The following is a 14,549-nucleotide window of genomic DNA, read 5'->3' on the forward strand; positions in this document are numbered from 1 at the left end:
GAGGCAAGCGTTCTTTCAAAGCATCACAAGTTTTTGTTCTCTCATAGTGAATGCTTCACACACTTAAGCCTTTTCCCTAACTAACATAAATGGTTCTCTCTGCCTTATTCTATTTCTCTTCCCTTTGCTCCCACATGGCCAATATATTTCCTGAGCTTTCAAACAGAAATGAGACCATCTATACTGTTCTCTGTTGCTTATCATTCTGTAACTCATGTGATAAGAGTTGTTTGTATGTTACCTCCTGTCCCATAATAAACTGGTTGCTTTAGGGGGTCAGAATGTGCTCTTTCTTTACTCATTCATCCCCCAGATTGTCTCAAGTGTAGTAAGTGCCAAATGTTAGCTAGACGGCAGGACTACTGAGCTGCTTAATGCCTACATGTTGTCCTTCATATGAAGTATGAGGTGAACACTGCCCCTGAAGTTATACTGCACAGCAGTCATTGCTGATGACTGAACTCTGGTCTGGTGTTCAGTGTCTTTTCTATTTATCCCTCAATAGGTAAGCAATGAATATTTTGGGGGTATGGTCATTTATAATCCAGTTCATTAACTTCATACCTGACTCTCCCACCAACTCTAAGTTATAGGCAGTGATAGACTCAGCTCTTTTATTAAACTTGTACCCAAAGCAGAGTATTTTGAACTTAGTAAATAATCAGTAAATTCCTGTGGAAATGACAAGAATACAAGCTTGAAATTTTCGTCATTTTGCCAGGGAAAAGATTCTTATGAACCTTTACAATTAGAAACAAGTCAGTTGTGAGAACTTGTTTAACAACATCTTACTGATAAAGATGTATAGCCATCCAGTTAGTAAGGATATTTAATGACTTCTTCTAAAGTATTACATTCTATCTTTAAACTTTCTGAATAACAAAACCCAGGAGAGCTTTCCACGTGTTTTGTGATGAATCACAACTAGAAATACCTATTTTAAAGGAGAGAGTGGACTAGCAGTGTCTTCTCTGTCATTATGGCTGTGTCCCCTTGGGCAAGTCACTCCCCTGTCAGACTCTGAGTTCCCCCACCAATAAAAATACATGTTAAAACATTGGGCTGGACCAGTGTTTTTCAAACATCAGAATGGACTGGAGGGCTTATTCAAATATCTTTGTCCTCCTCTCCTTCTAGTTTCTGATTTAGCAGATCTGGAGTGGAATCCAAGAATTTGCATTTCTTAACAAGTGCTTAAGTAATGTTGATGCTGTTGACCACACTTTGAGACCCACTGAATTAAAATGTCTAGGAGTCCACGCAGCTCTGACTTCATTATCATGCTGAGATTCAAACCCAGGTATATCCAAAGTATGTGCTCTTAATTAACAGACTGGAAAAGGGAATATTTTATTACCTTAGGATTACTGGATAGCCAAATAACTAAAATAAAATAACACGTAATAATTAAAATGAAAGTGTTTTCTTTGAATTCTATAAGACTGAATAAACACAAGGGGGTATTGGCTTTTAAAAGAAATCTGCTTCAAAAATTGGTCTAAAATTGGAGAAAACTCAACTCTATCTAGTTTCAAACTGGAAAGGATGGGCTAGACGGATTTTACAGCATGCTAGCACAGCTTCAAATATTATCTTCTTTTTATGGAAACACAAAAATACAAACCTAAGCAAATTTCATTTTTTTCCCTGCATCAGTAATTGCTCTACTTAAGGTGAATAATTTCCTGTTTCCAGATTATCTCATTCTAAAGAGTAACAGCAACAACCATCACCACTGAGAACTGACTACATGCAAGGTTACTGGGATGACTGCTTAACATGACCTCCCTCAACCCTCTAAACAGCTTTTCTGTGATACGTCACCAATATCATCATCTTCATTTTGCAGGTGGGGAAACTGAGACTCAGAAACATACCAGAATTTAGCCAAGACCATCCAAATAGTGAATGACAGAACTGGATTCAAATGCAGGCAGCCACCTACGTCCAGAGTGTGGGCTCTTCATACTACTGCAAATAGACGGAGGGGCTGGTGTAGAAAACCAGAAAGCTGCGTTAACCCTGAATCTCCCACAGGTTCTATTAGAAATGTTGGAGAAGCGAACAGTAATCAACTCGGGTCTTAGTTTTCCCATCTATTAGAGGGAGGCTGGACTAGGACTAGATCATATCTATAGTTCCTAAGTCTAACATTCTGAATTGTTTCAAGTTCTGTTGATTAAAACTATATTAAGTAAACTAGTTGCCAAAAGAAAAGACAGGTGACTAACAGTACGAGTATTACTTCAAACACATCCCATTCTCTTTAAGCCAGCGTCCTAGGATTTCAACCTGATCGGTTTATAAGAGGATGCAAGGTTAGAATCAGCTCCTGTGTTTCTGCTGAAATCCCTTTCTGTTTATCTGCCCTCTTCAACTTTGCCATTCTGAATGCACACACACTGAGCACAGTGTCTTAAGTAACATTGCTGAGGCTGCACCAAAGACAGGTGCTGGGGAACTTTTCCCCCCCCGGGGCTATCATTTCCAAGTCTCCCCCCTCCCAAACCAAGGGAGGGGATAGCAGGAAAAGGGTTTCTTTTCAGATTAAACACAGGGACTGCAAACACCTTCCCCTAGGCAATAAATTCTCTGCCAGTGCGTGCTGCAGTTTACCCAAACACCAAAGCAAAAAGCAAACAGCCCCTTTTGTAAGGGAGGAGTTGTCACCTGTCAAGTGATGTTTGTGAATTTCTAGAGAAGAGAGAAAAAGAAAACCCTTTCCCTTATTTTATTAAGCAGACTGTTTGTTCAAGGTTTGAAATGCATACTTGGGTTTAAGGTGAAGTCCCTGGCTTGGCGCTCGTGAACAAAGTGGTGCCTTCCGATTGGCTAAGCTGTACAAAGAGCAGAAGGGAAAAACAGTCTGCTCTTCTGGGGACACCTGAACTCTGCCTAAACTGAGTGTATACTGAGCCACCTCGTATGCAACATAAGTAACTACAATCCCATTTTCCAAAAATCAGAGGGTTTTTGCTATACGGAATATGTATGTTCTTATTTCATTTGTGTCTGTGGAACTAATATTATAAAAGCTTATTTGGGGTAAATTTTTTGTTTAAATCATTACTAGCCTAGGGGTAACATTTTAGGAATACTAAAAGCAAGGGTTAAGAACTGTTGGATGGCAAAGGAGAAAATCTCCCGTTCCCATGTTCGGTGCTAATTCTAGGGAAAAGCTTGGAAATATACTCTGTGTAGCCCTCTTTACTGCCTCTTTCCTCAAAGGTTTCTCATTTCAATTAGGTTTACCCATCCCATTCACAGATGCTCCATTCTCTAAGCTATCTTACCGTCTTGTTTACAGATCTCACTTAAAATGTACTGCGAGGGGCAATTTCATCTTGATTTGCAAATTACTAGAAACTCCTTGAGTCACTTAGACATATTTGCATATTTAAAATAAGAGATTGTATAATCAAAATTGATTCCACTTCATAGACATTTTTGCACAGTTGATGTGAGTACAAATTGGGGGAAAAATTCATAAAAAGAAATTTGGTAATAAATGTCCATTACACTAGTGTTCATACATTTTACTCATTAATTGTACTTCAAAACAGCTGATACAAAAAGTGTTTGTATGTGAATATTCTTAAAATTCTGTGAGTAACAAAACAGTTAAGTAAGTCACTGTATATCTATGTAATAATCATACAGCAATTCACATTGTTTTGAAGATTAGTGAATAGGAGAAAAATGCTTACCACAAAATGCAAAGAAAAAGAAGCAGATTACAAAATTTACATGTGACAAGATCCAAATATGTCTTATAAAGTCTATTTCTTCTAGGGAAAAAAACACTAAAATTTTCAAAATTATTATCATTAGGTCAGGACAATATGTGCTTTTGAGACTCACTCTCAAATTTATTTTTAATTAGTATGCATTGATTTTATAATCAGACCAATTTTTAATTTGTATTTTATAATAAAAAGTCATGCATATTCACCTATCTCAGAGTTTTTATGAAAATCAGCATAGACAGACAAGTGACAACAAAAATAATAATTTTTAATTGACTATATATGTATACTCCAGGAACTTTGAATGAAAACAAGTCAGATATTGAAAAAAAAATCACAGTTCTCAAGGCTGATGATAGATATTATGTCCATCCATACGAATAAGGACGGAGAGACTCACAGATATTATCAAGTTCACACAGCTAAATTTGTAAAGACAGAATTCCACCTTTAGTGTGTCTGACTAAAAACCTCATGCTGTCATTCGAAAGTAAGTAATACATTGCAAAGCCCTGTATTAAATATTACGTAGTCATCAAAGTTTAAAAAAAAAAAAAAGCTGTTAATCAAATCCACCTGCCCTGAACTCTAGTGGTTTTCTGGAAGACCAAAGAAGGGGGAGGTAGAGACAGGAAGAAGCAGGACTCTTGGAAAGGAGCAAGGGGATGTATAGGAGGAACAGAAAGAGGACGGTAGCGGTGGCGAGGGTGGCTCTGGAGGCAAAGCAGAAAGAGCAGGGAAGGGAAATAGCTTGAAATGAGCTCTTGATATTAGTGTCAGACTTAGACTTGGGTATCACTGTGCATCGCAGGTGCCTGGGACACCAAGACACAGAAAATGATTGCTGCTTGTACGACCTATCAAGAATCATATCCTTTCCACCTTTTGAGCTAGGACAATGCATGTGGGGAGGAAGATTTAGAATGTTTGTGTGACTCATGTAGCAAAGCTGTTAACCAGCCCTTTGCAGCCTGACTGGAGTGACTTACTTAAAAACACTTTGTTCACAGAATATGTGCTTTATATATATGAATAAATTTATTAAGTGAAGATTTTAAACAATTGGTATATCAAAAACTGTTTTGTAACAATTCTATAATGTTAGAAAATACCAATAGGTGTTGTTCAAATTGAGTTATTCATGAGTCAATGTGTGTGTGTGTGTGTGTGTGTGTGTGTGTGTGTGTGTGTGTGTGTGTAGAGACAGAGAGAGAGAGATAAGATGAAGGGGCAATAGAGGGAATGGTTAAACTTTTAATCAATAAAAATTCAGCAAATTAGAGCTTTGACATGGTTTCCCTGCTTAGAAAATACAAATATTTATTTTTTCTTTGAAAACAATTCATTCTGGGGAACAAACGGGTACGTGGAATCCCCTATTCTTCATGACAATATCTAGTCAGAACTCTAACTTTGTTGCAAAAGAAGAACAATATCAATGATAAATATCCTGTTCAATAAAATTGACTATTCTCTTGAGTTCTTTAAAATGCATTTGCCAGTTGAAAGTAAAAAGTATAATACCATCTTATGTAGTGATCAGTGCACATAGATGTAATATAGATGACAACAACAACATCATGGGAAGGAAGGGTTTTGAAATCAATATTGTGGTAAGTTTTCTGCATTCCATTTGAAGTAGTAAAATTAATTTAAAATAGACTGAAAAAATTATAAATACTGCAATCTCTAGAGCAATCACTAAAAACATCCAAAGAGATATAGCCAAAACCAAAACAATTAAAATCAAATACAAAATTAGGTCAAATAATCTAGATGGCAGCAGAAAAAGAGGAAAAGAGAACAATGGAGGAAACAAAAAAATAGTTGTAGGGCAAAAAAAATCTATGTTGATAACTGCATTAAATGTAAATGATGTAAATGAAACCAATTAAAAGACAGAGATTGTCAGAATGAATAAAAAAATACAACAATATGTTGTCTAGAAGAAACTCAATTCAAATATAATGATAAATATAGATTAAAAATAGAAAGAGAGAGAAAAAATTTACCACCCAAATCAAAAGAAAGTTAAAATGGCTATATTAATATAAAAATAAAGTGGACTTCAGAGCAAAGTACACTATAAAGAATAAAGAAAAATACTATATAATGATAAAAGGAAGATGTAACAAATATAATGTACCTAAAAACAGAGCTCCCAATATACATAAAGCAAAAACTGAAGATCTGAAAAGAGAAAGAGACAAATCCAAAATTGGAATTGAAGACTTTAACATTCTTCTCTCAGTAATCAATAGAACTAATAGAAAATAAACTACACAGAAGAACTGCATAATACCAGACACCAACAGGATATAATCGACTTTTATGGAACACTGCACCCAACAAAAACAGAATGCACAGTCTTTCCAAGTGCCTATGGAACAGGTACCAAGATAAACCATTTCTTGACTCATGAAACCAAGCATAACAAATTTAAAAAAATCTGAAGTCAAAATGAAATTAAACTAGAAGTCAGTAATGGAGAGAACAGAAAATATCTAAACACTTGGAAACTAAAGGACATGCTTGTAAATACACATAGGTCAAAGAAAAAGTGTTAAGAAAAATTAGAAAATATTTTAAACTGAATGAAAATGAAAATACAACATACCTAAATTTACAGAATTCAGCTAAAGCAGTGTTCAGTGGAAATTTTATAAAAGTAAATACTAACATTAGAACAGATCTCAACTTAGTAATATAAACTTCCAATGAAAGAAACTTGATAAAGAAGAGCAAAGTAAGCCCAAAGAAGCAGAAGAAAGGAAATCAAGTAAGACCAGAAATAATGAAGTTGAAAACAGAAAGACTGTGAAACCAAAAAGCTGAGCTGGTTCTTTGTAAGAGCAGTACAGCTGATAAGTCTCCAGGAAGACTGACACAGAAAGAGAGGACACAAGTTGCCAATACTAGAAATGAAACAGGAGGATATTATGGATCCCCCAGACATTAAAAGGGTAATAAGGGAATACTCCAAACAGTTCTACATACATAAACTTTAAAACTTTGATAAAATTAGCCAATTCTTCAAAATCCACAATTTACAAAAACTTACCCAAGATAAAACAGATCATCTCAGTTGTCCTGTAACTTTAAAGACACTGACCTTATAATTAAAGAACTCCCCCCCAAAATATTCAGGCCCAGGTGATTTCACTAGCAAATTCTACCAAAAATTTAATAAGAAATACTATCAATTTTACATAATCTTTCTTAGAATACAAAGGATGCTTCACACAGAGCACAAATACAGAAATCACGCTGACGTTCATAAACAATAGGATTGCCAAGATGAAAATGACCACACGTCATAATTATTAATACCGTCTCTCAGTGGAGGGCTTAACACTCACTTGCTTTGAACTGTAGTTTCTTTTCTATCTATCACAGTCCAAAATTTTAAAGTCTATAGAAGTCTATCTGGTCTTACCATTTTGGATATTATAAAACAATGCTGCAATGAAACCTTTGTTTCTGTATATGTGTGTGTGTTTGCGTGTATACTTATTTATATATTTTTAATTGTTTTGTGGAAAAAAATTCTAGAAGGGACACTTATGGTCAAAAGGGTAAATGCCTTTAAAATTAAATAAATGAGAATGAGCAAATTGCCTTCCAAATTTATCAACTTACACTTCTACCACAAGTGCAAAGATTGACTGTTTCCCAACAATCTCACCAGCACTGGATATTATCAATTATTTAAATCTTTGCTGATCAGATAGATGATATATTATCTCATTGTTTTATTTCACTTTTTTCTTTTGGTTATTAGAGAGGTTGAACATTTTATATTTGTTAAACATCTGCAAATCACTTATACTTTCTGACAAAGGGAGAAATTCATCTTTCTCCTATTTAATTTTTAAGTATTTAGTTTATTTGCACTACTAAATCTTTCTCATGTGTTGTAATTTTTTTTTTTTTAGTTGTTAGAAAAAGTTTTTATTTTTTTAACATTTTTTATTGATTTGTAATCATTTTACAATGTTGTGGCAAATTCCAGTGTTCAGCACAATTTTTCAGTCATTCATGGACATATACACACTCATTGTCACATTTTTTTCTCTGTAAGTTCATGTGTTGTAATTTTTTAAATCTATATTTTATCTTTCTTTTCTATATAAATTTCCCTTTACCTAATCATTTCAGTCTTACCTTTTCAAACTACTTTTTGCTTTGCCTATTTTGATTGACTCAAATTTCAAAGCTTAAATAAAAATCATCTTCTCTGTAATATATTATCAGTCTTTCTCTGGCACAATAAATCATTCCTTTTCTATGTGCCTTAAAAAAACATATGTCTCAGTACTTTTCATAAGTAATTTTATATACACTTGCTTTCTGCTATATTACGGTCTTCTCAAGGCTGGGGACCATGATTTGTTCATCTGTATCACAAATAACACAGCATACAGTAAGCGCTAAAGAAATGCTTGTGCCTCAATCTAGTCTGTACAGTCTACCTGAAATCTTATATAAATACTGGGTCATAGAAGATGTAGGGTGTTATGCTAGGTGCTGTGGCCCAAGCCTTCCCAAATACAAACACACTGTCTGCTCTTTTGATATGTGGAGCTGAGGACTGCATTTATAACTGGATGCTACAATAAAAACTTACAAAAGTGGTTGGTTTTAGATAATTACTACTAAAAGCCCCAGGGAAAAACCCAATTCAACTAAATAGGGCTTCCATCAAAGTATAAAGAATAAAGAAATGCAAAAGTAAGTGTTATGTAGTTTCCATCCATCATTCCAGGAGAACATTTAAGTGTTATCATTATCCACTCCTTGAGGACTTGATAGGCATGCTTAGACAGTTTATAAATAAGGTAAAGCAGAGATATAAAGTAATATTATAGGCAACATAAGAAGGAGCCAATAAGGATCTTGGAAACATAGCCAAAATTATACATTTTTTTTTTTGAGAAATCTCATTCACCATCATTTGCTCATCCAATGTAGTTCATTCTTCAATGACACTAAAATCATTCTAATGAAGAAAACACACACACTGTCTGAATTCAAATTCCGTTTGTTCATAATCAGAGCGGAAACATGATTCCACTTCATGACTAATTATTAAGGTGAAGGTTGTTTCATAAACCAATAAAAATGGGATGCCATTCTCGATTTTAAGATTTTTGTCCTTAATAATCTGACATGTCATTTCTTGTCCACAGATTCACATTTCTTGCATAGTGAGAGAATGTTTGGCAGAGATCCCAATTTTTTAAATATTATATGTGAGAGGAAAGTGATTTATGGGCAGAGTTTTGGAACTATTTAGTTATTAACCTATGCACAGAAAAGTGAAAGTATTGCTACCGAGTGATGGAAGGAAAGAGCCTCACGCCACTTGCCGCAGCTTTCAGTTTAGAAGGACCAGGAAGCCCAGAGGATCCTAGTTCTCACTTGCCAGACCAGAACCCCAGTTACTGCATCCTGAGCCATTCCGCCATTTTGCCATTCCCACTGCTGAGGGATATGATCGTTAATTAGTCCCATCTAAGTGGCCTCTGGTCTCATCTCTGTGGCCTCTACACATAGATGCTGAAATGGTCCCACAACAAGGGGAAACTCAGGATTCATACAGAACTGCATTTTATTAGCAATGTTTCAGTTCTTTGGAGATAAAAACAGGGCAGCCACAGATAGCCAAGTTTACTTATTTACTCAAGTTCATTCTCATTCCACTTACATATTCCTTTCAATATAGGTGTTCCCAAGTGACCTATTTTGTCTCCTCATTGGCAAAACCCCTTTCCATTTTTTTTTTTCCAGTTTTCCTGAATCACTTCCATCCATCACTCCTTGCAAATGTTTCTATCCTGGTCTTCTTTCCTGATTTCTCATTACCCTCCATCTGACAAACAATTTCAAGTTCCAGGGTGCTAGTAAGTGATGGTAGAATTCCTAGTTACCAGTGGTGCCCTGTGCTTCTTCAGAGGAGGGAAATTGTGGAGACTCAACAGTATGACTATCTCATGAGGGAAGAGTGGAGGTTTTCTCACACAGATAAACCTACATTTCATTAAAAAGAGGTACTGGAAGAAAAAGCACAACATTTTCTATCCTGACACACCATAAGCAAGAGGAAGGACTACAGGAGGAAGTTTTGCTGCTGTGAACAGCAGGACAGGAAGGTTTGCTGCTGTGAACGTTCAGAGAATGGCCCCCTGCCTGGTGATATTCTAGAACTGTGCCACCCAATACACTACCAACTAGCCACATGTGACAGTTTAAACTAACTAAAGTTACAGTTGAGTTCCTCATGGGTACCAGCCACATTTCAGGTGTCCAAAGGATACATGTGGTTGCCGGGTTGGACAGCAGGAATATAGAACATTTTCGTCATTGAAAAAAGTTACTTTGGACAGGGATGTCTTAAAGAGAATGTTTTGACTTTTTAGATAACTTCCAAGTCTCATTTCTTATAACTTAAAAAATTCCTGACGGCCTGCTGTGGGCCAAATGTGCTAACAAACACCAGGCTTGACAAAACATGGTGCCTCTTCCGTTTAGAAACAGATAAAGAAACAACTATAATATTCTGTAATAAGCAATGCAACTAGAAATATATCTAGGTTGCTTCAGAGGAATGGTCTCTAATTCATATTGGTAGAGAATAATGATATGAAATGTTTTCCTGGAGAAGACAAGACAGACTGGCTGTTGAGGGATGGATAGGAATTGGCTAGAGAGGAGAGGAAAAACACCAAATGTCCTCAAGGAGAACACTTCTAATAAAATGAAGAAGACACATTAAGAGAACGCTTGCTTCCACATGTGAAAAAAAAATCATAACAGAAATTGCAAATGAAAAGGCTTGATTCTCCATCACAAACCATGTAACTTTTGCTCACTTTTATGAATCCAAGAGTCAGATCAGAAAATCTCCAGAGAGAATAATAAAAAAGGTTTTCCTAGGCTGGTGCTACCCATCAATTTAAGAGGTAATATTATTAAATGAGTTGGGGATATCCTAATTTCTACATCACTGTCAAATTCAAATTTATATAATTATAAATACTTATGTTTAATTGTAATACATTCCAAGGCCTCGAATTACCTGCCCCTCAGATTCATCTGTCAGTTTCCATTCACTAGTTCAGGATAATTGAGAACTGTATCCATCTTATAATGGAAGGGGCCAGAGTAGAAATGTATTATTCCCTTATCAATTTGGTGACCAAAATCAGTGTATTTGCAAAGTTACAACTTTCTATTTTTTTGTTGTTTCCTCTCCTCTCTCCCCACTTCACCTTCTCCCAATTTAAAAAGTACAATTTATAATCAAAAAACATATAGTGAAAATTCCAATAAAATTTTACATCAGACAAAAAAGTCAAGGCATACCAAAACATCTTTCATTTGTACCAGTCCTTCAGATAAAGTAATTTGATACTTTATAGATCTTTTTGTTTCTATTTTCCTTTAAGTTTTTGTTTTCTTGCTTTCTACAAAAAAAGCAGTAGGACTTGTGTGGTAAATGAAAGATTAAAAAAAAAAGGAAAGAAAAGAGAACCCACCAACCAGCATGATACACTGCACAAATACAGGAAATTTCACCTGAACACCTCAGAAAAGCGTTTTGCTATCATTAACCCATCCACCCCTTAGCTACCTGGGAGGTGTGAGCACCTAAATTCTTGCCATTTTACAGATTAAAACCTGAGGTCTAAAGTCATGAGGGACTCAGTGGTAATCCCATACACACACACTCACACCAAATCCCTGTTTTATATATTATTTAGCTTCTTTCCTCTTACTCTATCACCAAGTACTTAAATCTGAGTGTTTGCATAGATTTTACTTCATCCTCCTTCATTAAAGAAGAATAATTCTATGAGAGAGATAGTCCGCCATAGTGGAAAATGCTTTGGATAGGATTCAGATCTTGACTTTGGTTCTGACTGTCTCCATCAGCTGTAAAGCACTGGGCTGGTACCATTCACTGTGAAGTCGGGATAGACATGAGGGACAATTCAGATAGAGTGTAAGGCATTATTTCTGACTCCCTTCCTCACATCAGTGGAAACATATGCACCCTAAAGGCAGACCCAGAATCCACAGTTCCTAATTTTTTCTCTGCTGACCACATTGGCTGGCTTTCCAATGGCCTTGCCCATTCAGAGACACCTGCCTTTTCACATTCCATGGAAGAGACAAGTGTAATAGAGAAGTGGACAGCATGGCCCACAGATTAAAGAGGAAGTCCACGCCACTCACCCACATGGGGTCAGTCAGGTCCGAGTCCTGCATGCGAATACAGTCCATGCTAATCTCGATCTTGTTTGTTGTACCATTTTCTGATGGTTCATCCACAAAGTTCAAGTCAATGGGCTGAACTGAACAAATGGGCCTGCCATAAAGGAAAACAAAGGTGTGTTAGGTGTGGAAAGGGACTAAGACACACTCATCCAGTTGGTAACAATGAGCTCTTTCTGCTTCAAAGTTGGCAAAGCTTGTTGGTTGGAGTCAGAAACCTTAGGTTTGAATCCTGGCTCAACCACTTACCAGATGTATAATCTCTGGCATTCCAACTCTAAGCCCTATTTGTAAACGAGAATCACGATCCTTACCCTCATCAAAGAAGTGCTGGGTGGAACCCAGGGTAGAAAAGTATCAGGGATCTTTCACACCCTCTGCCTTTGGGTCCCCAGTGTTCTGACATTGTTTCGCCTTCCCCTTAATTTACGCACTTATCCAAACCTGATCTTAAGAAAGGAGATAATAGTCCTTTTCCTAGTAAGGCATAAAGACCAACAAAATTCAGTGTTCCACTTTCCCAGAGGGTATTTGCAACATAACAGTAAATGAGAGTCTTTAACCCAGAGGAATGAATTTGAGTATCAGCAAGTCCTTGGGGAAGCTATTTCGGGCTAGGCTGGAGAGCCCTTCTGATCCTCCAAAATTATACCACCTTGGAATAATAATGATCTTTTGGTGCTGGAAATTTAATAAACCTCCACTGAATTTTGAACACAGAGATACTATTGGAGGGAGTAATTTTTTCCCAACAATATAAACTGATTTTTATTGATTCTATAAACATGACCTAGTAAGCAATACTTTGACTATCTACCATTACCTATTTATACTAATTCAAGTTCAACTTTTTTCTTTCCCTTTTTTTTTTTTTTTTTTTTTTTTGGCTTATTTGATACTTACTGTTCCAGAAAATCCCAGATGTGCTGGAAAACCTCTGGACTGAGGAATTCACTTGTCTGTGTGCTCTGGGACATAGTGGATCGGTAATAACTTTCCTTCCAAGAGAAATGGGCTGGGGTTTCTACAAACCTTAAAAGGACAAAAATGAGACTAGGATTATAGTTTCTGCATTTATGATTCTGAGTATTAAAATTAAAGCATACTTGATCAAAAAATCAAGTGAATCTTCAAAATCCTGCAGGTATACACAGCAAATTTTACAAGTTACACAATTGATATTTCTCTGGGCAGAGGTAGGGATCCCATTTTGCCATAAAGTCAGGAAGTCAAGTTTTCTATCAAAGCTCTTTTTTCTTAACTAGTAATGTTATACTTTGCACCTCCATTATCCAACATCTATGTTCTGCAGTTTTCATAAAGAAAACAAACATTCCCTCATTAGGTCTGACCGTGAGTCTGACCTATTATTACATCCATTTTATAAATTTTTCAACTGATTATCTTCCCATTTAGCCTCCAGCAGGTAAGAAGTAAAATCAGCAAACAGAAATTAGTTCAGAAACTTAAGTTTCACCTTCAGCATAATCACCCCACTCGCATAACTACTATCTTAACATCAGGCCCAAGGACAATAAACTCAAAACTCTGGACCCAGAGTTGTTGTTTTTTTTTTTTTTAATCACCAGTTACATACCTTAATGTGTGTGTGGGTGGTTTTTAATTGGAGTATAGGATTCTATGTTAGGCTAAGGGATAAGCAAACATCTGAATACACTGCAAATGAATGCTATTTCTGTTTGCTTCATCTCATTGGAGGGTCCTCAAGTTTGTCTTTACTTGAAAAAAAAAAAAGTTAACCTTGATCCCTATGCATATGAAGGAAAATATCAGCTTTCTCAGGGGATGCCTTCTCCAAATCTGCATTTTATCTGCACGTTTCATCTTAGTATGTGATTCATTGTGATTATCAGCAGACTAATTTTACTCCAAGATGAAATTAGCTAAGCTCTTAATCATTACTGTTAATATTACAAAGAGTTAAATGAATAGTGTACTAGGATAGTCAATCATCTCAAATTTACAAATGAATGCTCCAGTCTAGTTACATAATAGAAGGTAATACCATTGGATTTATTGTAGTGATTTCCAAGCTATATGGAGATGCACATTCATTTACTCAAGTCAGCTATATAGACAGCATCTAATATTTGTCAGGAAGATCATAGGCGCTGGAAATGCAAAGTGAATAAGACTGTCTCACCCTCTAGAAATTCATGGTATAGAAGGTAAAACAGGAAAACAAATCTTTAATAAATGTAGTAAGAGTGTGTGTAACACTATAATGGCACAACAATGAAATATTATCATCTCATAAGATGGACCAAGGAAAGAGCCTTAAATGATGAGAAGAAATTAGCCAGGCTAGATAAGGACTAATGGTACAGAGACAGCAGTCACAGCATTGTTAGTACAGTGGAAAAATTGGGGGCAGAGAACGCTGGGAGATAAAGCTGGAGAAGAAAGTATAAACTTGCGTGATATGTTTTTTATAAAAAGCTTAAATACTTCAATACTTCTAGTGAGTATTGAAGAATTTCTTTTTTGCAAGGCATTTTTAAATGA

The 14,549-nt window shown here is 35.9% G+C and overlaps 1 protein-coding gene across 8 annotated transcripts in view; it reads right to left on the minus strand.

Moving 5' to 3' along the window:
• TP63 (tumor protein p63) overlaps window positions 1-14,549 on the minus strand; it is a 208,512-nt gene that overhangs the window by 123,688 nt on the left and 70,275 nt on the right. For all 8 annotated transcript variants that reach the window (XM_010959242.3, XM_010959241.3, XM_010959240.3 and 5 more), the window contains exons 2-3: window positions 12,927-13,055; window positions 11,985-12,117 (exon numbers count right to left, since the gene is read on the minus strand). In XM_010959242.3, coding sequence (XP_010957544.1) covers window positions 11,985-12,117; window positions 12,927-13,055 — 262 coding nt within the window. The remainder of the gene's footprint in view (window positions 1-11,984; window positions 12,118-12,926; window positions 13,056-14,549) is intronic.

Source organism: Camelus bactrianus, chromosome 1 (assembly GCF_048773025.1).
Source record: "Camelus bactrianus isolate YW-2024 breed Bactrian camel chromosome 1, ASM4877302v1, whole genome shotgun sequence".
Lineage (NCBI taxonomy): Eukaryota > Metazoa > Chordata > Mammalia > Artiodactyla > Camelidae > Camelus > Camelus bactrianus.